General features: G+C 36.1%; 1 protein-coding gene across 3 annotated transcripts; it reads right to left on the minus strand.

Moving 5' to 3' along the window:
* Window positions 1-1515: 1515 nt before the first annotated feature.
* Window positions 1516-21408, minus strand: LOC149781650 (1,25-dihydroxyvitamin D(3) 24-hydroxylase, mitochondrial-like). 3 transcript variants are annotated; one of them, XM_089935723.1, is made up of 11 exons: window positions 21218-21406; window positions 16040-16360; window positions 15627-15724; window positions 13569-13756; window positions 10855-11058; window positions 9188-9351; window positions 7567-7730; window positions 6722-6800; window positions 4632-4794; window positions 3557-3600; window positions 1516-2883 (listed from the first exon to the last, which is right to left on the minus strand). In XM_089935723.1, the coding sequence occupies exons 2-11, from the start codon at window positions 16340-16342 to the stop codon at window positions 2761-2763; spliced, it is 1530 nt and encodes a 509-aa protein (XP_089791849.1). In that variant the 5' UTR covers window positions 16343-16360; window positions 21218-21406; the 3' UTR covers window positions 1516-2760. The 3 variants fall into 3 exon arrangements, with proteins under 3 accessions (XP_089791849.1, XP_089791850.1, XP_089791851.1); XM_089935724.1 differs by lacking the exons at window positions 1516-2883; window positions 3557-3600 and adding exons at window positions 5306-5383; window positions 5825-5937 and having other exon boundaries at window positions 4660-4794; window positions 21218-21408; XM_089935725.1 differs by lacking the exons at window positions 1516-2883; window positions 3557-3600 and adding an exon at window positions 5306-5383 and having other exon boundaries at window positions 4660-4794; window positions 6714-6800; window positions 21218-21408.
* Window positions 21409-26305: the final 4897 nt, after the last annotated feature.

The following is a 26305-nucleotide window of genomic DNA, read 5'->3' on the forward strand; positions in this document are numbered from 1 at the left end:
ACAAACTGAATCTGATACATTTTTCCCCTTAAGGGACTGAGATTTTATTATCAATTTAAATCACTTTAAACTTATGACAATGCAACTGATTTATCAGAACCAAGATTGAAAAGTATATATTCAAGATTGGTGTTTCATCGTTGTTTTAATATTACCCATGACTTGATCTATCAAATGTGTGACAACACTGGATGAAAGAAAACAAGACGACTGGTATTATATACATATTTTGTGCCTTTTTAACACATTATTTTTGGACAAAATTAAACCCACAAGTACCATGAAAAAATTACTTAATTGATACATGTTAACATTATTATTAAAATTTAACTGGCATTTTATTTACCTCACACACACACAGTGTTCTGTCATTCTTGGATTACTTTGTACTGTTGCACAATGCAGTCAGCATTTATGGACTCGCAACAAGCACATTATGCAGGCGAAGAGCAGTACCTCTTTATAACAATATTGCCCCTGATATTCATTATTTTGTAACCATATTGCCCTGATGTTTGTTATTTCACCACCATTATTGCCTCTGATATTTGTAATTTTGTAACCATATTGTCCCTGTTACACATTACCTCACAACCATATTGTCCTTAATATTCCATTATTTATAACCATATTGGTCCTGATATTCTTTACTTCATAACTTTATTTGCTCTTGATATTCGTTACTTCATAATCATTATTCCTGCATCATATTGCACCTGACAGTTGTTATTTCACAGCCATATTGCCTAAGATATTTGTTATTTCATAACCATATTGTCCTTGATATTTCAGACTTTGTACCCATACTGGTCCTGATATTCCTTAATTCATGATCATTATTCCTGTATGACCATATTGCTATGACGTTCATTATTATAAGACAAGATAAGAAGATGAAATAAGAGGATAGAATAAGAATTCTTTATTTTAGAACGCGTAGTCTATAGATCTAAATTAAAATAAAAAATAAAATTATTTTAAACATAAAGGGTCATATAAATCTTGTTTACAAATGTACGTAAACATCTACGACCACCGACTGTCTGGCATTGTTAAGTACGACATTATGTTGGACAATTAAAGAATAATTTGTTCCATCTATCTATAATCAGAGAATTTAAACTAATGCCATAGTTTCAAAAATATTTAAAGATTCAGTTCTTACTATTAGATATTCTTGTCATCATTGAAAAGCACATCTTTCTCATTATTCTATAATCATATTGCACCTGATATTTCTTACTATATAAGCATGATGTCGGATATTCCATACTTCTTAACCATACTGATTCCAACATTCCATACTTCATAACCATATTGCCCTGACACTTCTGTTATCTTCACTGGGGTACAAGAACTATGGATACTTAAATGGGAAAAGGTCTGTTAAACAAGATGTATTTTGCATTGTAAGCAACAACATTGTATTGCATTGTATTATATTATCAAGAAAATTAGTTTATTTAAATATAACTGTTCTGAATTCAGGTAAGGGCTTCAAGAAGAAAAGACATCTTTTAAAGAGACAACATTTTAATGAGATTTTTTTAATAATTTTTTGAAGCATTTTAAAGACAATTCACTATAATATTATACAAAAACATATATTTTCCAAAATAAAAGGTTTTACTGAATGAGGGATTTACAAATAAACCTCTGCATTTGTTTATACTTTTCTAGTCCCTGAGCTCTTAGAAACAAGGAAGAAAATGTGAATAAAAACAAGAAAGTCAAGGCTTTCATTTCAACCCTACAATAAAAACTCTAAAACATCCCAGTGGTCAAAGGATTTAACAAGTATGTTGCTGAATAAATTGATGAACTGTCCTTGCTTAATAATGAATTATTCAGAGTGAAGAAAACCCATCATGGGATTTAAGAAATACAAGGTAATAAAAACTTCAGCCATAACATTAATAAACATTTTCTATGACCATGAACTTATCCTCAAGGTTTATGAAGCAAATGAGGAACTTGTAGAATTGTCTTTGGCTCATAAAGATTCAACCCAGGTGTGAAAACAAATACATCAAAAGGTTTAAGAAATATAAACAATATATAAAGCCTTAACTGAAATTCTCCATGTGTGTGACCTTGGTCCTATGGTCAATGGGGCAAGTGAGCTTGTAGCAGAGTAGAATGACTTGGCTTCATATTGATTTGTCCCAGATATGAAGAATATCCAATATAATGTTAAGGGAATATAAAAAAAGAAAAACCTTTAACAAAAACTAGCATACATACTTACTATGACTGTGACATTGACCCCAAGGTCAATGGAACAAGTGTACATTTCACAGAATGAATTGTCTTAGGCTCATATGTATTCCCTACATGAAGAAAATACATGAAGGAGTTCAGGACTTACAAGCTAATGAAAATTCCTAATTAAACCTTTAATGCACATTTTCAACAAATGTAGTGCTGACTCCAAGGTCAGCAGTATGTCGTGCAATAAATTATGTAGCTTCTTAATGCTTCAAATAAGTTATGACGTGAATCAGTCAAGAGGTTTAGAAAATACAAGGAAGTCAAGTGGACCACATATTTTGTATACTCTTTAGCTGCAAATTTTTTCAATGTGATTATCATTTTACATTTTGTCCAACCCACATAAGAATAAATGCTCCAACTTAATTGCAATGTCTTGGAAGTAAATTTTGAAAAAAAATGTTAAATTCTGCACATCACAATAATACAAGACTTAAAAACTGTCATTGGTATTAGTTTGGCATACAAATATGAGAGTAATAACTATCTTTATTGTCTTGATGCTCTGGGTTCTAATCTGATCTGGACTGGAGAGTTTGGTACAAGAACCATCCGAGTTGTCAGCTCTAATGGTTTGTCATTTATGAGCTCAGTCTGGAACCGTTTATACATCTGCAATAAAATCTGACGTATTAGAACCATAGTAGCTACCAGTGAATTAGAGACATAAATTTTGGCAATAAAGAACTTTGATAGTTTGAATGATTACTGAAGAGTAGATATTTAATTCTTCATTTAAAATAGGAGCTGAGTGCGTGGCCACATAATATGCATACTCATTTTAAAATGAAGGGTCATATAACAGAGAAGCACTGTATGAAGCAGGCTACCAAGCTATGAATCTGTACATGTTATAGAATACACTATTTCATTCATCTAAACCATTACAATGATTCTCGAAGAAAAGCTCCAAATGCATACAATCGATCACATACTTAATGAATTTAAACAAACCATAAATTTAGACAGATATCAAAATATGGTGCAGGATATAATTTACATGTGTTAAAAGACTTCTTAAGTCAGATGCCATTAACTTAAAACCTATACATTAGACAAGGACAAAACTATTCCTCAAAATAGTGTAGCAACATTATATGAATTTATTAAATTAAGTAAATTAGCTACATCTAATATTATTCCAACTCAATTACGGGTAATTATTCAACATTGTGTACTTGCACACTATGGCAATATTATCAATATATTTGTTTTATGGGAACTCAAACTTTAATCCGATTAACAACAACTGGTTTTTAAGCACATTTTATAATTCTTTTCTTACCATTGCCAGAAAAGTATGCATTTCTAGCTCTGCAATTCTTCTTCCTGGAAAAAAAAGTTAACATAAACACATCTTCATTATATTTAGACCTTTCACACTTTCTATTATAGTAATAGGTAAACTAATTAAGAGAATAATAACTGTTTCAGTGACATTCTTAGTAACTGATACATATTCCCACGCTGGTGTCATGCTTAATTGACAAATGACATCTGTTTTGCAATACATTTTAATGTTTGTCTTATTTTATATGCTATATTAGTTTCATTAATCCAGGCCTTTTCAATCTTTCAAACCCAAATTTATCTGTGATAAATTATGACCATTTTCAACATTTCACAATTATATATTAAGACATATTCCTTCACTGCTTTTGTAGAAATCTGAGTGGTGGCAAGTAAAGCTGGTCTTATATTCCTACTATGTGTGAAATGCGTAATAAGCAAAATTACCATAAAATATAAACATTTAACAGCTAAGTGAAAAAGGAGCATCATACCACTTTCCCTATATATATATATATATATATATATATATATATATATATATATATATACACACACACACAGCACCATACAGACAACTGTTCATGTTTGACAGCATGGGCTGTGAATGATTGTCACAGGATAGGTGAATCACTATACAGGTGTTATTATAGATTTACAAAATTTCAGTTTAAAGAATTGCCTTTCATCAAAAATTCTGGATAGGGGCCATCACTTGAATCTGATCACATTGTATCATGGGAGAATGAAATTAAGTCATCCAGCGGACCCCTTGAAACTAGGGTGTTTTATGGGCATGCCCTCATTACAAATGTCACAAAAAGAAATGTCAAAAAAAGATGTAAGCAAACGGCTAGTCATTTTCAAACCTGCTACAATGATTGTTAAACCAACTGAGATGGTATGGATTCAAAAGCGTTAAAATCGCCCGGAGTGGGAGATGGATCCAAATGATACAATGATCATTAAAACTAGTGGATATATATCCAAATGACACAATGATCATTAAAACTAGTGGATATATATCCAAATGGTATAATGATCATTAAAATTGTCTGGAGTATACTCACCGATACACATGCGGGAGCCAAACCCGAAGGGTAGGAAAGCAAATGGATCGTGGGATTTCTTGGAGCTCGGGTCTCTGAACCATCTCTCCGGTTTAAAGTGGTATGGGTCTGTGTACACTTTCTCATTCCGTCCCATGGCATACAGTGGAAAAACAACTAAACACTACAGGCAAAACAACAGTGGGACAAATGGGTTAAATAACTCAAACCTTCAAAAACATGAAACACATACAGTATTGTATCAATTACAGGTGGACCAAATCTTACTCTTAAACATTAGTATAGTATATAATTTGCATGATATTGAAAAATGTGGTTCCAAAATTACAGCTCTACTTAGAATAAAGGTGTTCGTTTTAAATTAGACACATAAGAGCTTGTACAAATAAACTCCTAATTTTCACAGTTGGAGCATGAATTTGCATATGAAATGTTGTTCAGAAAATAAAAAATGGGACATTCTCAACATCCTTGTTAGCAGAGACAGAGGGTTTGAATCATGGAATCAGGTTCATATCAAAACGTAATCTACATCTTTGCAGTAACAGAGGACTTGCATCTTGGAATCAGAGTGCATAACAAAGGTAGTCCACATTTTAGCAGAATTAAAAAGACATGCATTTTGGAATCAGATTGCATAAAATGCATCAGACATAAACATAAAAGCTACTTACCTATTCATGTAAGATGTAATTGTCTCCACCATATGTGCCTATATTGTTTAATCTTTCAGGATTTGCTGTATTTTTTGCCTAGATAAATTATTTAAGATACATTCACTGTAACTACTGCCATCTCATAAGATATACAGTAAAATAAAGTGAGGGATAAGGGGAGAAAACTAATGTTGGACTGATGTAGTACGTTGTCACTTCCCCAGTAATTTAACTGAAATTATTATATACTATTATCTTACAGTATTGGTGTTAACAGTTGGTGGAGGTGCTGGTAGAAATAAAGAAGACTTAAACAGGAACAATATGTCTGCGAGTCCACAAAAGAAAATACAAGAAGTTAAAACAAACACCACCTTACCCACATCCATTCCTCATTCATATAGAAGAGATCAGCCTACAGAATCTAATTTTTCTTTATAAAAAAAATATGTGAGACAAGTTGCCTCTATATGTTCAAGTGAACAAAAACTGAAAGAGTAGGTGAGGTCACGAGATTCTATCACAGCTGTAACTTACTGGTTAGTTGAAGAAGTGCAGTAGCTCTTCTGAAAATTGTAGGAATACAGTGATGGGTCTCCCTGCACATCTCGTGATGATGACCACTGCATATAGAGTTTCACTTCAATCCACTCAAAAATACAGGAGTAACTGTGTTCACATGATTAAGTCAAGACAAAAAGGGCAATAACTCTAGCAAAGTGCACATGAATGCAAAGATTTGTTGATATGCACATCTTCAGATGATGACCATAATGCATACAAAGCTTTATCTAGATCCATCAAAAACTTAAGTACGTTATTTTAACAAGATTTTGTTATGCAATGACAATAGGTCTTCAAAAACTGCGGGGAACATTGTGATTTGTAGACATGAATGTCTTCAGAGGATGGCCATTTTATGCACCAAGTTTCATGGTGGTCCTCTGAAAAATATGATACTAGCTGCCTTCACATGGTATACATTGCATTCAGCTACAAGTCCACAAAAGGCAAAAACTCCATCAATAATCGTGTAGCCTACTGTGTGCTGAAAAATGGCGTTAAACCCTACAACAATCAATAATCGTAAGGACACGTATATTTGTCAACATATGGATCTAAGTGATGACCATACCAATGACCAAATTTCATGGCAATCCATCAAAACCTTTGAGACTAAATGCATTCACAAGAATGTCTGACAAATGCACTGGTGTGTGTGCATGTGTGTGTGTGAGAGAGAGGGAGATGGACAGACAGATAGACAGAGAGCGAGAAAGATGAAGGCAAGGGTAAATGTTTACTCCTTCTAAATCGAGAGCAAATAGTTATGGACTTGAGCAAAATAAAAGATCTGCACAAGAAACTCTTTTAATGAAGTGTTCAATGAATGTTGTGTTAAGGAAATAAATTATGGGATACTGACTCCCTTACCCCTTTAGGGATTCTGTAGCCAAGTACCACCGTCTCTTCTTGCAGTGTTCGACCCATCGTATTTGTTGCCGGGTACAATCTAGAAAATGAAGAGTAGTGATGTTTACAGAGGTGTACAATGTGGAGTTTATGACCAGATACCACCATGTTATCAAGAGCTGTAATGAAAAGAACAAAAACCAACTAGTTTTATAAAACTGAGCACATAATTTATTTTTCTAAATGGAAAGTGAAAATTTAAAAGTGACTAAAATCCTATACAGTCATAAACGTTCTATCACAATTCTAAAAGTATAGAGTATTCCAAATGAATCCCAGTGGCATTCTGAATGAAGTCCAATCTCTTGTGCTGATGTGTCAATAGTCATAATGTATCATAATGATATAATTCAAAATGTTTTTATATCCTTTTGCATTAATTCCCAAACAGCTACTTAATCCTAAATTCTAAGCACTTTGTAATTCCTATGAATAATTGAAATAAATTAATTAAATTCACACCATTTTTGACTCCTTGAAGACATGTTTATGCCAGGAATAGATAATTTTCAGAAAATTATCTATTAGATGAAATATTAAGACACAATTTCATACCAGAACTAAGTTCAAATAATCATTTTAAAATGACTGTTAACAAGGTCAATTACTGTAGCAGCTAGCCAATTATAAATTAGGTAAGCCTGATAATATTGTATATTCATCAAAATCAACACACCCACACCCACACACATATATATATATATGCTCTTATATGTTTGACAAGATGTCCATTTTATTTAAATTGTCCAGAGAGTGAGAGAGAAACAATGCATTAAATTTCAGTAATAATATATCTGCCAGCTGACCTTAGAGTTTCCTTCACAACCCCACGTAAGTATGGCGTGTTCTGGAAGTCTGCAGTATTGGGTTCATCCCCTCGAATGACATCAAAGAGTTCTGCATGCAATTTCTCTTGAATGTCTTGGTTTCTCGACAGAGCGTCCACTGCAAAGACGATCGTGTTGGCAGTCTACAAAATAATATCCAAAATCTACACTTTCACAAGGTTTTATTAAATTCTCAAATATTGTTTTCTCTAAGTCCGCTGAATATCAATACAGGTCAATATAATCCTATAAACGACGTCTAATCCAGTGGTAGGATTGCAATGACTACAAGTTTCTCCTGCCATCATCAACACAAATTAAATACAACACGTAAAATCGCCCATCTTGCCATCATCAACATACATTCAATATAACCCATAAAATCGCCTGTCCTGCCATCATCAACACACATTAAATATAACACTTTAAAAGCTTATCTAGCAGTACGATTGAGCTGAATGTATCCATCTGTTCCACCAGCATCAACCCACACTGAATATGACACTCAAACTGACTGTATACAACTCCTCCACTACCATCAATACAAACTGTATTAGTCCGATATATCAGTTCCCCAAATTTGTGCAGATACTGGTGGACGATATGTGGATATGATATATGATGTCACCTGTTTAATAAAATGTGCAAATTTGTTGTGTGCAAATCTGTCCGTAACACATCTGCATATAGTTTAGACATTTACCGGCAATTTGTAATAGCCATATCTAGCGCAAAATTCAAATTAGCCACAGGAGAGAGGGTTGTGTTATTCCTCGTGGATTTACAAGCCACCCAACACTGATTTGATCATAACATAGTATGTACATATCGTCAAAAGAGCCCTTCATCCAAAAGGTGCGCAACAGCTACGATAAATACCGGTAAGTGTATAAAATATACACATATGTGTGCTGACAAAAGTGCAACAGATTTTTGCAGGTTTTAATGACTAGGCGATATCATCCCCTAAACCACCAGTCAATAGTAATATAGATGAGGAGCTTATTTATCGGCCTAACACTGAATATGACACTTGAAACCTGATCCACACACACGTTAAACATGTGCAAAACTTTCATCTTCCTTGAAGGATTGTATTCATTGTGTCCACCCATCCCCCTTGCATCAACTCACAAGGAACACTTAACACCTTAATTAGCCCGATTAAATGTACTGACCATTACCACTGCATCAACACACATTGAACAGAAAGCTTAAAACCTTTATCGTCTAAAGGATTCAATTAACCATGTCCAACCACGACCACCCTCCAGGTTGCTTTAACACAATGAACATGACCCTTAAAAAACCTTTTCTTCTGAAGGATTCTAATGACTGCATCCACACTTCTCGCATGCTGCAACATATTTTAAATATAACACTAAACTTGTATAGCCCTGAATGATTGTACTGACCTGTTCTACCCATCCTTCTTGCATCAACATACACTAAACATATCGACTAAAATCTGTATCCTCTTGAAGGACTGTCATACTCCTTTCCAACAATCCCATTTCTGTAAGCACATATTTAATACAACACTGTAACCGGTATCGCAGAATAATTGTACTGACTGTATCACCAGAATTATAGTACTTACCGTATCCACCCCTCCCGCCATCATCTCCGTGACACTGGCATAGATCTCCCCTTCCTCCCATTCTGAGTGAGTCAACAAGTGATGAAGCAGGCTGATATCCTCCTCTGCCTCCCTGTCCCTCTCTACTTTCATCTTCTCCATCGTCTGATCAATATATTTTCTAGCTGCAGCGAGGTGTGTAAACATAATAATTTGCCTGTTAATCAGTATGTATATGTGTGCTGGTCAAGTGAAAAGACACACAAAAGACTAATTATTATGCAACTAAAGATTTCAGTAAATTATGAACTTGAACCACAGATCATCAGTTGGATTACTAGATATTTTTTCTGTACAATCAAGTACATGAAAACAATACATCCATTAAATAAACAGACAAATGCACAATGGCCGGCTGGAGAAAAACAAGGCAAAAATGACTAACGGACGGACTGACAGATATAATAATAATAATAATGAGGACTTTGTATAGCGCCTAATCTTTAGAAGCTCTAAGCGCTTTACAACATTAGACAACACCTATAAGATAAGAAACATAATAATATTATTACAAAAACAAACAACACGAAATTAGAAAAACATTTAAAAAAATAAAAAACATGCTTAGAATATTTCAGGTAGGAAACATTATTATGTCTTTAAGTTTGTTCTTGCAGTCGAAATAAGTGAGTTTTGAGAGCCCTCTTGAATGTGATCACTGTGTCTTTGTGTCTAAGTTCAGTGGCCAATTCATTCCACGTTGCTGAGCCCTGGTATGCAAAAGAAAGCTGTCCATATGACTTTGTTTTCATAGTGGGAATAATGAGTATACGATTGTCAGAAGAGGAGCGCAAGTATCTTGCTGGTGTGTACACATGGGTGAGGTCAGATAGGTATGTTGGACTAGAGTCCGACAGTGAAATGTAACACAGAGAACAAATTTTGTGTTTGATTCTGGATCGAATGGATAGCCAGTGTAGGGTACAGAGCAGCGGGGAGGTGTGCTCTGATCGTGGTACTCTAAGTATGATCCGAGCAGCTGTGTTTTGAACTTTTTGAAGTTTCTTGAGTAGATATTGAGATGAACCAGACAGACTTGAGTTACAATAGTCCAGTCTTGAAAGTACTATGCAAACTGGTTGTGTAATGTGTTGTGATTGTTTAGAACATGACTGCTTAAATCTGTAGAACATGACTGTTTTCCTGTATGACAGACAGACAGACTGATGAACAGACCAAAAATATGAGCTTACATATTCTGGTTTCAGTCTCAATATAACTGTATTGGAATTGTCTTCCTTTTTGACAGAGGCATTGGTGTACCAACAATAGAAGGCAGTGAACCTAATAAATGGAAAGACTCATGGGCAGACAATATGATAGAATGGCAGACAGGTAGGTTGATGGATTGACAGACACACTGGATGAAGATCTTCGTAGAGAGACAGACACAGTGAACAAAACTGAATCGAAAACCCATTACAAATAGGACTTGTGGTATTGTGGCTTTGCCAAAATTTACGATTATCTTTCACCAACAGAAGTTCAAAGACAGACATACAGTAGACAAGTGGGTAGACAGACAGACAAATAGACGGGCTGGCATAGAGATGGCAAGGCTGATAAACAGTCATACAGCAGACAAACAGATAGGTCGACATGCATAGTAGCCGAATAATACTTCATACCTATTTTAAACAGAAGTGCTGTTGCGTCCCTGTGTTTTTCCCAGGTTTTCCTGAACAGGACTTTAGCTAGTGTCCCTCGGAACGCCATAACTTCCTCCGTGGTTTGGAGCATGGTTTTCACGGCATGAGCAAAGTCTCTCCCCTCCACGCTGGGATTCACACCAAAACAGCCAAACCGCGTTTCATACAACACCTTCCCGATTGCTACACTCAAAGAAAACATTCAGATGGCTGGTACTTGTATTTCAAGCTATATAGAAATCGAGATTGTTGAAAAGGTTCACAGAGAGAGAGAGAGAGGTTTCATTTCGTACTCAGCTGAGACTGGAACCGGGACGGTACCAAAATTAACTACCTTGTATAATATTCTTTCTGCATATTTAAAACTTCACCTAATATTATCATGCATCCTCCTGTATGGTGCCAAACGTAATCTCATATTGTTGTGGCAAGGCAAAGTTTATCATCAGCTGCATGTTCAAGATCATTTAAAAACTATCAGATACACAAATTAATTTCAAAAAAGGAGAGGGAACTATAGTTGCTATTTTTGTTTTACATGTTTACTTTTATATTTAAGTCTAGATAAAGAATGTATATAGTTTTTGTTGATTTTAAAACGGCATTTGATAGTGTTTACATGGATGGAGATGGGGAAAATGTTAAATGTTCTTCCTTCTGTGTATGGTGTAGTTAAATCACATGTATTACACTGGGGTATTCGTAGTGCCTTTCTTGAGTATGCAGTAGGTTTGATAAAAGGTGAAATGTTATCACATATATTATTTGGTTATTTTGGGAATATCTGGAAACATTATTACAATCTATGGGAGATATCTAGATAGAATTAGACAAGTTGTCTTTATTCCTGACACTATTTGCTGACGATTTAGTGTTATTTGTAGGAAACACTGACGGGTAGAAAACTTCAATGAAAATCTCCATGACTACTGCAATAAATGGAATCTAAATATTAATCTCAATAAGATAGAGTTTATTTTTATATATATATATATATATATATATATATATATATATATATATATATATATATATATAAAAACACTCTATATACTTTATAAAAACATATTCGACTTTTTACATTTGCAATGCTAGCAGCATTGACATGCAAGGCTGATTTTATTCACATTGCCTTCGAAAATCAGTATACATATTCATTACATTGCACAGCCATCATTCTTTTCCATGGTTTATCTATATGGAGTTATATGCTCCATGGATTCGTCTGTAATTAAAATAGTAAAAATTCATTCAGTTTGTAAGTTCTCATTTCGATAAAGGTTGCAGACGTATGCTATGGTATTTTACTAACACTCTGGGCAAAAATATTGTTTGTAAAAGGTACATGGTTATAGATAGTATCCTTTTTCCTAAATATATATATATATATATATATATATATATATATACACACACACACACACATTCACATCTCTGCCAAACATCATGTTCCACTAACGAAAGTGGACAAGGTCTGAAATGTATTTCAAGAAGAGTCCATCCAAGCGATTGATAGTCTACCAGCTGAAAAGAATTTTCAGGAATCCAAGATAAAACCAATATTTTCTTTCAACTGCTGAGTGTTCTTCACAGATAATACGATTTTCAACTTAGCTACTGTGGTGGACATACTGGATTTCTGACTGGCACCAATTTCATGTAGGATCAACAACACATCGTAAGATATGAATGGTCACTGTGGTGGCCGTATAGGACACAAGTTTGATACTTAGTTTCATTCATTCAAATTATCTAGGAAAAGTAATGATAATAAGATTTTCAAGATAACCATTGTGTAGACATCATAAGAAGTTAAGTAAAAGCCAATGCTGATATGACAATCCATTCAGGAGGAGCAGTGATAACAATATTTTCAAAATGGATGCAGTGATGCTCGTATTGGACATCAGATTGGAATTTAGTTTCATGTAGGCCTAACATGACATCATAAGAAGATGCATAGTAAAAATCCATGTCGGTACAATCATTCATTCTGTAGAAGCAAAGATAACATTACATTTTTGGCACATTTTCATTTAGGACCAACTAGGAATCATAAGAAGCCTTTTAGTGAAACCCCACTTTAATATAACCTTATATTCCTCCGCAGTAGCGATAACAAGATTTTAAAGATGAGTGATGTGGCGGCCATAATGTGTATCAAATCGGCACCATTTTCATTCAGGACCAATGACACATCATAAGTCTTTCAGTGAAAATCCATATTAATACAACTATCCATTCAGGATGAGTAGCAATATCAGGATTTTCAAGATGGCCACCACTATGATGGCCATACTGGATGTCCAAGAGGCACCATTTTCATTTAGGATGAATGTGTGTTGATCGTTTCAAGACAATCCACAAAGTAGTTCAGGAGGAATAGTGATAACAGACTTGTGCAAATAGACAGACTCTTGACGGCAAACAGACCATCACATAAACTCTTAATTTTTTCTCTATGAACAATAAAAGCTAAAACCTAATGTAACAACTATGATAGGACATTGTCTTTTATGTCATTGATGTGGAACACGTATACTTCCTTCCTGATGAAATGCAGCGAAATAGTTCACATGCACATATAGGACGTATTTACCAGAAACTACTAGTAGTATATCATCTTTAAGCAATGGAGAGAAAAAATCAGCGCCGGGAAAAGATTAAACAAATAAATAAATGATTCTACTTACTTTCCACAGACCATTTGAATATTTCTTCATTGAGGGCAACAGAATGGTTGTTTATCTGAAGATGCAAGAGGTAGTTAAGAAAATCCCCGACAACCTCTGCGATACTATTCAATGTGGAGTTTACTACTTTTGTGTTTAGCATTGTCGGGTTAACCTTTCGACGCTGTGAGTGCCAATCGCTGCCTTCCCTACAAGTAAATTTTAAAACAATTATGCAGGCATGCAAGCATGTTTTTGTGTTCCCCAAATCATGTGAAGGCAAACCCCCAAAAGTTCATGTGATGAATATTCAGATCTTCGATCATTGTTTAGGTTACCTCTATGTACAAAATGGATATTGTATTCGAATCAGTCCTCGTTCACTGGACCAATATGGATATTGCATTCGAATCAGTCCTCGTTCACTGGACCAATACAGATATTGTAATCGGATAAGGCTTACAACATGTTCTAACCCCCGTTTCACAAATATCTCCTGACTGAAATCTAGACTGAAGACGTATGATTGGTTCATTTGCCTGTTAAGATCATTTGATCTTTAATCATTTCCAACAAAATCTGATCCTCCTTTACGGGACCAATACGGATATTGTATTCGAATCAGTCCTGGTTCGCTGGACCAATACAAGTATTGTATTTTTTTCGACTGTTTTTCAAAAAATTCAGCACTTAAGTAGAAGTCCAGAAAAATTATGCAGATGTGATAAAGGCCTGGCCTCAAAACATAGAAAGAAGCAATAAATGAGGTTTTGTTTTGCAAATTCATCGTTGCCCCATGTTAGCGGTCTCAGAGGGGATGTGGTAGAGCAAAAACACATACGGGATAAAGTAAATACTATAATAATTTGTTAAAAAGAAATCTTAGCACCAAAATACAACACTGGCTTCATAGGTTAATTTCTGCAGTTCAATGCCCTAAAATGAAAATTGGATATTTCGTATAACTAAATTCAGTTTTGATTCCTTATTCTTGCAAAAATGTTATGTGTTTATCATTTATACCATGTACTTTTGACAGAAAGGCCAATGTGGAGGTTTGAACAAAATCATGTGTACTTTGCTGGAAAGGACAATGTCGAACCTTGTACAAAATCACGTACTTTTGACAGAAAAGCCAAAGCCGAAGCTTGTACAAAAGTGCAAGTACTTTTGACAGAAAGACCAATATCAAAGCTTTTAAAAAATCACATATACTTATGACAGAAAGGACCACCTAGATTTTTGTTGTTGTAGGGTTTAATGCCATTTTTCAGCACAAGATAAGCTATATATGGCGACCAGTATAAATGGTGGAGGAAGAACCCGGGAAAACTCTGGATAGAACCACTGACCCACGAGAAGCTACTGGCAAGCTTTCTCACATAACCACATTAACCGAATCCGTGACTCGAACCCACGCATAATGGTGAGCGCTTTAGACCACTCGTCGACAATATGGAAGCTTGTGCAAATTCGCATGTACTTTGACAGAAATGGACAATATGGAACCTTGTACAAAATCACATTTACTTTTGATAGAAAGGACGATGCCAAAGCTTGTACATCAGCTTAGTAGTTGAAGCATCTTAAACGGCAACAGCTGTAGAAACAGCAGTAATAGTAGAAAAAACAATATCAACAGTAGAAACAGCAGTAATAGCAGAAACAGCAGTAGAAGAAATGGCATTAATAGTAGAAACAGCAGTAGTAGTAGAACAGCAATAATAATAGCAGTAATGGAAGTAGAAAAAACAGCAGTAATTATAACTGTAAAGACAGTAGCAGTATTATTAGTAGTAGTACTACAAAAAGTGGCAGTTATTGTTGCAGTAGAAATAGTAATATTAGAAAATGTAGCAGTAAAAACAGTAGCAGAAATACTGACAGTAGTAGAAACAAAAATAGTCTTAGTAGTAGCAGTGGTAACTATATTAGCAGCAGTATTAATGGCAGTTCCAGTAATAGTATTGTTATTAGAAGCAGCAGTAGTGGTGGTGGTAGCAGTTGTTACAGACAAAATGTAGTGATGCAGGCAAGATTTCATACATGGTGATATAATTAGCAAGAAATTATACAAACGAGGTAAGAAGACCATCTCTTTCCCCGATTTCCTTCCTCACTTGCCGCCAGATGTCTACCTCAAACCTTTTCGGATACTTTGGCTCTGCTCGGAAAACCTGGAGAAAATACAAAAGTTTCACTACAATCTATTTATGTATAGTTCTTGCCTTTTTGTTGCTGCTATTGATGGTTGTGATGTAATGAAGGTGGTTGTCGTCATCATCGTTAAAGTAGTTGCAGCAGCATTAGCAGTGATCTACTTGTAATAAAATGAATCATAACTTAAGGGGAAATTGCTGCTAATTTTAATGACGACGATAATGACGACAACAACTATGAGGGGTCGGGAGAACAGAAGGCGCAGCAAGATAAAGGACATCTGTTAAACTTTAGCTAAAGAAACTGGTAATGAAAATCTAATGTGTCCCCACCTGTTCCACACCTACAGGATCGAGAACTAGGATGGCATCAATTGACATTACTTTGTAGCGGAAGATGGGCCCGTGCTTCTTGTGCATCTCCTTAAAGTACAAGTATGACCGCTTCGCGTTTCGCATGACACCAAGGAGGTTTCCGATCACTGGGTAACCTTCTTCCGGGATCTCGTGGAACGGTCGCGGATCTGCCACACTGTCTGGGATTGTTCCAACTGTCCTGGACTGGGTCTGACGAACACTATGAGCTACATTTGCAACGCGACCCATTTGGCGACAAACAAGATGGAGAACTCTCATTTCCTTTCACCTGAAGATCTGCAAGGAAATGTACAAGTTTAGATAATATATACGATGTTTCTTGTGGATGTATTAATCCCGTCATATTTCTTCCTGCTTTGATTCCAGTTATTTTAAAAATGTTCTTGTCATGAGGTGTCAATAAAGCTGTCACACCAAAGCATCCGATCACCAGGCTACAAACACAACCAGTCAATCAATCAATCCAAATGTACTAGTAATCAGTGAAAACTGTATACATTTTGGTCAACTGTAAACATGCCTCACCATAATGCTCAATGGAGTATCTTCTTCAACCGCGTCCATTTAAATATGAATATCTTTTTACAACTTGCCTTATCAGTCTTTTTAAATCGAGTTTTATGGTTAGAAAGAAAGAAAGTAGCTAGTTCACCCTAAGAGTATCATGTGCTGTAATTGATGACTTTGTACAAAGAAATAATTTTAAAATGCAAGTCTTTATGTAAATCTTCCGCACGAGCAACTGTGAAATGATTAGCTAGTAGTATATAAGTATAAATGCATGCCCCGCCCCAACACATACACATGCACATCTTTCTCCTGGGTGATGAAAATGATAACCAAAGATTTTCTTGAATGTTGTATTTTGAAGCAAATATGTGCCCTCTGTATTTCCGTTACTTCTGTGAAATATTTTTTTAGACAATTTGCATCTTATCCATGTCATTTCAGTCATTCTAAAGTATTTCTTTCAATGTGGTGGAATTTGTATTTACTTTGGCAAAATTTTGTTACATATACCTAAGTTTAACACATCAGATCGCCAGAAAGATCTTGGAAGAGTATGAGTGTGAGGAGCTCTTGCACGGTTGGTGCTTAACTGGGATTGTAGACAAGCCTCCGTCCATCTGCGCTCGATTTGTAATGTAATCCTATCTATTTAATTCATTCTTCTTTTTAATTTTGGAAGATTCTTTCTTACTTTAAAAAAAAATGTAATTATATGCATTCCTGATGCATAATTGTAGCATTAAAGCCTTTTAGGTTCCCCATGTTTGAAAATTCTTTAAAGCAATTTTCCAAAAAACATATTGTGTGTGTGTGTGTGTGTGGAAGGAAACAAGTTGAAAACATTTCGATATTAGTTTTGGATAAGTATTACTGCTTTCCTCACAATGCCCGTCTTTTGTATGTATGCACTGGACAATCATTCTTTGCCGGTATCAAATTCCTAATTTTACTGCGTGAAAGTTTAACAGATATCTCAGATCAGTAATGGCCTTAGCAAACGTGGGCCCGGTTTAGATCATTTTGGCAGGGCCACCTGCATTTACGGGTGAGGTCCACTGTGAGCACAGCATTTGGAAATAAACTTTTAAACAAGATTTATATGATATTGAACTTAAACTTTCTTCCATCGCTTTAATATTACTTTCTATAGATATATTTTTAAAGATGAATAAGGCGCGGGGCCCCATGGATGGCTCTGTCTCAGATATTCAGTGCAACTCACTCACTCCTTTGTACTTAACTTGGAGCCGCAGTGGTTAGATCCTAACTTACGACCTGAAGCCTGCTGATTTTATATCAACCTTGGTCGTCTGCAGTGGTCTATCCGAATCCTCCCATTGGATCAGCCCTGGTTGTATGCTATGGTGTGTCCGAAGCCTACCACTGAATCAGTCCTGGCCGTATGCCATGGTGTTTCATGCCACGGTGTGACATGGGCTAAGTAAAAAGGAAATTAGGAGTATCAGTCAATGAATTGAGGGCTCAGGGGTCTAACCTGTAATAATATACCACTCAGCCCTCTATTCATTGACAGATACTCCTAATTTTCTTTGTAATTAGTCCCTGTTGGCAACGCACTTTACTGCCCTGGGGAAGTATAACCTTCATGTCTCCGTTAAAGTCACTTGGTCGTGGTAGTTTACCGGTTGTTGTTGTTTTTTTTTTTGTTTTTTTGGGGGGTGGGGTGGGGTTTTCCCCCCTGGAAAAGCACTACTCTACTTACCTTAGCACTATATAACCCTGATGTGCTGATCTGCCATAAAACACCAAAACATATATTTCATTAACTCATTTACAGAAGCAGACCGGCACGACAACGTGAGGGATGCAGCAACCACAAAAGGTCAACACAAAACAACCTATGGTTTCCTAGAGTAGGTTTTCGTTACAAGTAGAGGATTAAAATCATGCCGTGGACACATTTAAATTGCACGAGAGTCCTGGGGCTTTTTTTGCCCTACGCAATCCTACCAGGAGTTCCGTCTCACAGTTCCCTCGTGCACTTCTTTATTCTTCGCCCTCTTCTTCCAAGCAATATTTCTGGTTCTGCCCAGGATTTATCTGTTCGTTCGTTTATCTGTTCAGTACAGTCAGTCAGTCATTTTCTAAAATTCTTCTCACACTCAATGTTTATAAAGAAACACGTGTACTACAGACCTTATGGGCTATTGGTTATGAGGAATAATCAAGACACGAGTGTTACATTTTAGTATACAATGGGAACTGCGTACACTGCTCGGTTGTTGTAGTAGGATTTAGTGCCATTTTTCAGCACAAGATAGGTTATACATGGCGGCCAGTATAAATGGTGGAGGACGAACCTGAGAAAATCCTGGATAGAGCCACTGACCCATGAGAAGCTACTGGCAAGCTTTCTCAAATAACCACATTGGCCGAATCCTTGACTCGAACCAACGCAGACAGAGGTGAGATGGCAACGATCCGTAAGGGCAAGCACTTTACACCACTTGGCCACTCGGGGCCCCTACACTGCTCGGTAATGGGGGCTGCTATATTGGTCGTCTTCCAGTTAACACTGTCCTTTGTCAAACAGTCATATTACACACATACATGTAATCCGATGACTATCAAACTTCCCATAAAAGAAGGTAAAGTTGTGGTCAGTCCTGATAATATTAAAGACAATTAAAAAAAACGTTCATCAAATACATGCTGTAAAATTACTTATATGCTTGTTTACATTTTACTTCTCTTATCTCAACTTAAACCGCACATACTTTTCTAAGTATAAATCCACCAAATTTATATCTTCCGATATCATCAGTCTTTCGGTCTTAATACCCGTCGACAGATAATGAAAAGTATTTGCAGTTAGCTACTCATCCTAAATAAACATTATACCAAAGGTAAAATGGTACAAGTGATACAAGCAGCTGCTTTGCTTCACGCTCAGCGTTAAGAGGTTAGTGTTAGCTCGACCTGGTGTCAGGATAATGTGACTGGGTGGGACATCATGCTACATGTCTGTGGCATGATGTCTCAGTGCTAGACATCACCATAAACTTACGGATCACTGCCATCTCACCTCTGTCTGTGTGGGTTCGAGTCTAGGATTCGGCCAATGTGGATATGTGAGAAAGCTTGTCAGTAGCTTCTCATGGGTTGGTGGTTCTTTCTGGGGTTTTCCCAGGTTCTTTCTCCACCATTTATAGGCCTACTGGGCGTCATGTATATCCTATCTTATGCTGAAAATGGCGTTAAACCCAACGACAAAAACATCAACTATAAATTGTCACACTGCAAACATCGTAGCAATATGACTGAAAACTGTTAAACCTACATTAAAAATCCAAAACATACACACACAAACATACACATATGTACACATAAATAATGTGTATATTGAATTTAATTGCAAATAGGAGAATTATTCAAGTTGTGGTACATGTACGAGAAGGTACTTCCTGCAAAACAAGAATGTGAATCAAATTAAGAAAAATACAATTTTTTAAGAAAATTACAAACTGATTAGGTAAGTTGTGACAGCAGTTGCATACTGTACAAGATGGTACCTCGTATATTTCTGGTGGACGCATGATCGTCACTAATTGTGAATGTTAAACAAGATGGTTAATGATGATGAATATGACATGTATTCATGTACATATCCATGTGCTTTTCTACCATGGATGCTACGGTGTGAGACACGGTCCACGTAAAGCAAATGTAATTATGCACGTGTTAGTGGTGATTTAGTTACATTTTTAAATTTGTGATAACTAGTTGTTATGCATTTAAATTATTTTTATCATTGTACAGTGTAGTCATTTGCAATGATGTGTGGGGTATAGAAAACCAGGATACAAGGAGGCAGTTAAATATGGCTGGTAGCCTACATCATGGGAAAACACGAGACCAAAGTCTTAGATTTTGTACATTTTGCCTTCAATACAAAGAAAGTGATTCGATATTTAAAGTCAAGATGTAATAGCTAATCAAGTTTAGAAAACTGAATTACCAGTTCAGCGTGTACAAAAAGACAAGTGTGCGGAAAAATTGAATATTCTATTTTTTTTTTGTGGACCATCGTACTGTTTGGGACTAGCATTGTGCCATTATTATTATCATTATCATTATTATTATTATTATTACCAAGATACATGGATAACTGTGTTATTCTCTTCATTATCAAATGCTGCTCATGGCCAAATAATGGACTTCATTCCTGTCAAAGTTGTTCGGTACTGACTAGAATACATTTTATTTGCAAACAGTATGTGCAGAAAAACTGTTAATGTTCAATTTCTACAAGTTTTATTCAAAATCCACAACATGGATTATTCATTAAATGTTAGTGGCATTTCATATTTACTACATACATACTCCATATTGCTGTACACTGCATCCAAGTCTGTGGACAAAAAGTTAAGTAATTGTTTGTATTATAAGTTATTCTTTCACACACTCAGTGCTAAATGGTGCATGCTACATAACTTTAAAAAATGGGATATCATTATTACTATAACTGTAGCCATTTCTTTACAATCAGAGTATCATCCCCCTCCCACCATTTTTTTTTTTTAAAAATAGTGCATTATCAATAGCCCGTAATCAGCTCTCGGCTGCAATATTGTGAATACATACTCAACAAACACTACAAACCTAATATGCAAAACACAGGCCTACATTACGGTGAAATTCTGATACTGTGAAGTTTAGATCCCACACAAAAGTTCTTGATGTGGAACTTTCTATATATTAAAAAATACGACGCAACATCAGGTGAAGGAAATATCCGTTACTGGAACAATCAAGGTGCGAAAGTAGTATTTTCACCTGATCATGTCCCCCATACATTTACCGGTGTTTAACAAAATATGTATGAATTATATTATATCCTACATATGATATTAATGAAGCTGATTGTTTTAGATGCTTCAAGATCTAGTTAATATCGACATCAAATTAAATCTCATCATCATAGCTGATGTCCAATCATATTGTTATGAATATGAATTTACCTGTCCCAATAAAATCCCGAACAAGGCTTTCAAACAATCTAATATCATTAAGACGATCTGGCTAAAAATCCATCATTAAAAATATTTTCAAACGGGTTGATTTAAATTTTGACAAAAGACCTTCAACATTATATACTGTTGTATAAACAAGGACTGAATTTTCTGTAAAATCAACTTGTCCTCTTGTAATTTGTCAAACCAGTCCCCAAACCTGTATTGATACAGGGCTCGTATCTTTTTTTAATATATAATACAAGGAACGACAATTTCTCATTTCAACTCTTAGATTCAACAATTAGGACTACAAATTTGGCTTAAAACGAATAGCAGTCTGTTTTCTAGTCCGAGTTTCTTCCGAATATTCCCAACCCATTTTTCATATTTGGACACAGTAGAACTGATACACACCAACAGCTGGTTTATGTTATACATTCACTAGGGTTTAAGTTCCATGGGAAATATACGCTCGGGGCAGACTTTACTCCCTTTCCAAGCTGTATTGATGTCTTGTATATAATAAATACTGTAGAACGCCTTCTGCAGTTATTCTTCAATAACAAATAATATTACATGCTGGCAGCAGTAAAAACACAGGTTTGAAATTATCAGAGTTGAAAATGGCTTCATTTCAATTTACAAATCCGGACAAATTTGACTTTTCGAGACCTGAAACTTGGGAAAAGTAGTTTCAGCGCTTTGAACGCTTTCGTAAAGCGTCTGGACTTAGTGAAAAAGAGGAAGAAATTCAAGTGAATACCTTGATTTATTCCATGGGAAGTGAGGCTGATGACATTTTGCCTTCGTTCAACCTGACAGAGGAAAATCAAAAGAAGTGGAAGCCCGTGACAGATAGATTCATGCGATATTTCATTCCAAAGAGGAATGTAATTTTTGAAAGGGCAAAATTTAATCAAAGAAAACAGGAAGAAGGAGAAACAGTGGACAGTTTTGTTACAGCTATCTATGTGTTAGCAGATAATTGTAATTTCGGGCCACTACATGATGAAATGATCAGAGATCGACTTGTAGTTGGACTGCGAGATTCAAAACTGTCAGAAAAATTGCAGTTAGATGCAAATCTAACTCTAGAGTCAGCCGTTAGTCAAGCTCGACAAAATGAAGCTGTGAAAAGGCAACAAACAACGATACGAGCAAGTGGAGAACGAATGTCTGAAATGAATGCAGTGAAATCGTCTTCACTGAAATACGGGAAACAGAAACATAAAATCCCAAATGTTCAACAAAATACTGTCAGCAGAAAAGGATGCATGAGATGTGGAAAGAAAATTAATCATTCTCGAGACCAATGTCCAGCAAAAGAAGCAGAATGCTACAAGTGTAAGAAAAGAGGACACTATGCAAAATGCTTTCTGTCAAAGTCAGCAGTTCGCACAATAGAATCTAGAGAGAAATCTGGATTTCTAGGGACTATTAGCACAAAGAAGGGTCAGCCGTGGATAACGCGTGTGAGATTGAACAACACTTCACTTGTATTCAAGATAGATAGTGGAGCTGATGTGACTGTAATTCCTGAGAGGGATTTAAGAAAAATCGGAGACCAAAAACTATCAAATTCTGATCGAAAACTGTATGGACCTGGAAACTCTGAACTTAAAGTGCTGGGAAAATTTACATGTGGTCTGGAATCAAACAATGCATTCAGTGTACAAGACATATTTGTTGTAAAGGGACTGAATCAGTCACTCTTGGGCAGGCCCGCGATTCAGGCTCTCAAGATTATTGAACAGGTAAATATATCCTCAGTAAATGCCTCAGATAAAAACTCACAAAATGCAAGCAAAATGGACGATAAATCCATGAATTTAGATAGGGATTATCGCGAGAAATATCCAAATTTGTTTAAAGGTCTAGGGAAAACAAAATGGTTCTATAACATAACTCTGGACAAAAATGCCAAACCTTATACCTTATCTACCCCAAGAAAGGTTCCAATCCCTTTATTGAATAAAGTTCAAGAGGAGTTGGATAGAATGGAAAAAATAGGTGTTATTTCAAAAGTAGATGAGTCCACTGAGTGGTGCGCGGCAATGGTGGTTGTTCCGAAACCAAACGGTACGATAAGAATTTGCGTGGATCTAACAAAACTGAATGAATCGGTTAAAAGAGAAAACCACCCACTACCATCAGTTGAAGAATCCCTTGCAAAACTAGCAGGTGCAAAGTTTTTCACCAAACTTGATGCAAACTCAGGCTTTTGGCAGCTAAACCTGTCAGAAGATTCACGCCGCCTTACAACTTTTATTACTCCTTTTGGTAGGTTTTATTTTAATCGCCTTCCATTCGGAATCAGTTCTGCGCCTGAATTTTTCAGAAAAGGATGTCAGAAACGCTGGAGCGACTTAACGGAACACTCTGTCACATGGACGATGTTCTTGTCTTTGGGGAAACGCAGAAACAGCATGACGAAAGACTAGAAATGGTAATGAAATCAATTCAAAAGGCTGGCGTCACTTTGAACGCTGAAAAATGTGAATTTTCGAGAGCATCAATAAGGTTTCTTGGGCATGTTGTTGACGAAAATGGTTGCCGACCTGATCCAGAAAAAGTCAAAGTTATAACTGAAATGGAAACACCGAAATGCGTAACAGATATACGACGATGTCTCGGTATGGCAAATCAGCTTGGCAAATTTAGTCCAAATTTGGCAGAAAAATCAAAACCATTACGTGAGCTTTTGAAAGGTAAAAACTCGTGGACTTGGGGTCCAGATCAAGAACAAGCTTTTAGAGATATCAAGCAAGAAATGATATCTTCACCAACATTAGCACATTATGATCCAAAAAGAGAAATAGTTGTATCTGCAGATGCATCTTCATTTGGACTAGGTGTTGTGCTACGTCAGAAGCACGGTAGCACTCTGAGAATGGTGGCGTTCGCATCATGAGGTATGTCAGAAACGGAGCAACGCTACGCTCAAATAGAAAAAGAGGCCCTTGCAATCACTTGGGCTTGTGAACGCTTCAGTAGCTATTTAATTGGGTCACAATTCAAATTTGAAACTGACCATAAGCCATTAGTACCACTAATGAGCACAAAAATCTTGGGAGATTTACCCCCTAGAATTCAACGCTTTAGAATGCGTTTGATGGGATTCAACTTTTGTATAGTTCATGTTGCTGGCAAAAATCTATTAACTGCTGATACTCTATCCAGAGCACCTTTAAGATATCACTCTGAGACTGACAGAGAATTTCAGGCTGAAACTAACGCCTACGTTGATTTCGTAGTTAGCAATTTGCCTGCATCAAATACTCGACTTGAACAAATAAAGTCTGAATATCGAAATGATTCGATTTGCAAACAACTTGTACAATTCTGTGAAACGGGGTGGCCTGAGAAATCCGCTATTGACGGAAAACTTCAATCGTACTGGGCAGATAGAGGTGAATTTACAATTCAAAATGGTCTTTTAATGAAAGGTACACGCCTTGTCGTACCAGAATCACTTCAAAGAGAAATCCCAGAGAGAATTCACGATGGTCACCAAGGCATAGTTAAATGCCGAGAACGCGCCAAAACATCAGTTTGGTGGAAAGGACTAAGTACTCAGCTAGAGCACTTGGTAAAGTCTTGCCAAAATTGCATCGAAAACTCACGAGATCAAGCTGAACCAATGATACCAAATGAATTTCCAAGTCGACCTTGGCAAAGAGTCGCTTCAGACTTATTTGAACTGAATGGTCAAACATATCTCTTGGTGATTGATTATTTCTCACGATACATCGAAAATAGCAAAATTGCAAGGCACAGGTTCGAAAGCAATTGTCAATCATCTCAAATCAATCTTTGCGCGACACGGTATACCAGAAGTTTTAGTTTCAGATAATGGTCCGCAATACACATCCGCAATACTCAAAGATTTTGCGAAAAGATTATAGATTCAGGCATATTACAAGTAGTCCAAAATATCCACAGAGCAATGGTCTCGCCGAAAGGGCTGTTCAGACAATTAAAAGAATGCTTAAAAAAACAAACGATCCTTACATAGCTCTTTTGACATATCGCGCAACACCATTACCAAATGGATACAGCCCTGCTGAATTTCTGATGGGAAGAAAATTACAAACTACTTTGCCAATGGCACCAAACAACTTAGAGCCGAAATGGCCAGATTTAATGAAACTGAAGAAATCGGAAAACTATCAAAAGCAAACTCAAAAGAGAAATTATGATCGTCGACATCGCGTCCGAAATATGAAAAAACTTCAGGTAGGGAATAAAGTATGGATTAAAGATCATTTTTCTTCAGGGATAATTAAATCTGAGGCATATACACCTCGTTCATACATGGTAGTAACTGACGAGGGTGAGATACGGCGTAATAGGAGAAATTTTGTTCCCATGCCTACCACATTATCGGAGCCTCTCAAAGTGACTGCTTCAGACCCTGATACTTTGACTGACTCAGATGAAAGCAAATCCGTGCCAACCAGTCAAAACGGATATTTCACACGTTCGGGAAGATTGTCGAAACCACCTGAGAGACTGAACTTGTAAAATAAATTAAGCTGATGTAGCTTGTTTAGAAATGCGGTCATCAGATCACGTTTCGTTTTAATGTAAACTTCTCAGGAAGGGAGATGTAGTGTAAGCCTTAATCTAATTAGCTTTGAAATATCACTTGACAGTAAAAGTAACGAGACATTCCACACTGGACTAGAACTGATACACACCAACAGCTGGTTTATGTTATACATTTACTAGGGTT

The sequence above is a fragment of the Sinohyriopsis cumingii genome, chromosome 15 (genome assembly GCF_028554795.1).
Source record: "Sinohyriopsis cumingii isolate HCF-2022 chromosome 15, ASM2855479v2, whole genome shotgun sequence".
NCBI lineage: Eukaryota > Metazoa > Mollusca > Bivalvia > Unionida > Unionidae > Sinohyriopsis > Sinohyriopsis cumingii.

Coding starts and splice junctions, on each gene's coding strand:
- LOC149781650 (XM_089935723.1), bottom strand. CDS start 16,342: ATGAGAGTTCTCCATCTTGTTTGTCGCCAAATGGGTCGCGTTGCAAAT. Junction 7,731..9,187: donor TGGCGGGAGGGGTGGATACG/GTAAGTACTATA, acceptor ATTATTTTGTAG/ACTGCCAACACGATCGTCTT. Junction 3,601..4,631: donor TGGCTCCCGCATGTGTATCG/GTGAGTATACTC, acceptor TTTTTTTTCCAG/GAAGAAGAATTGCAGAGCTA.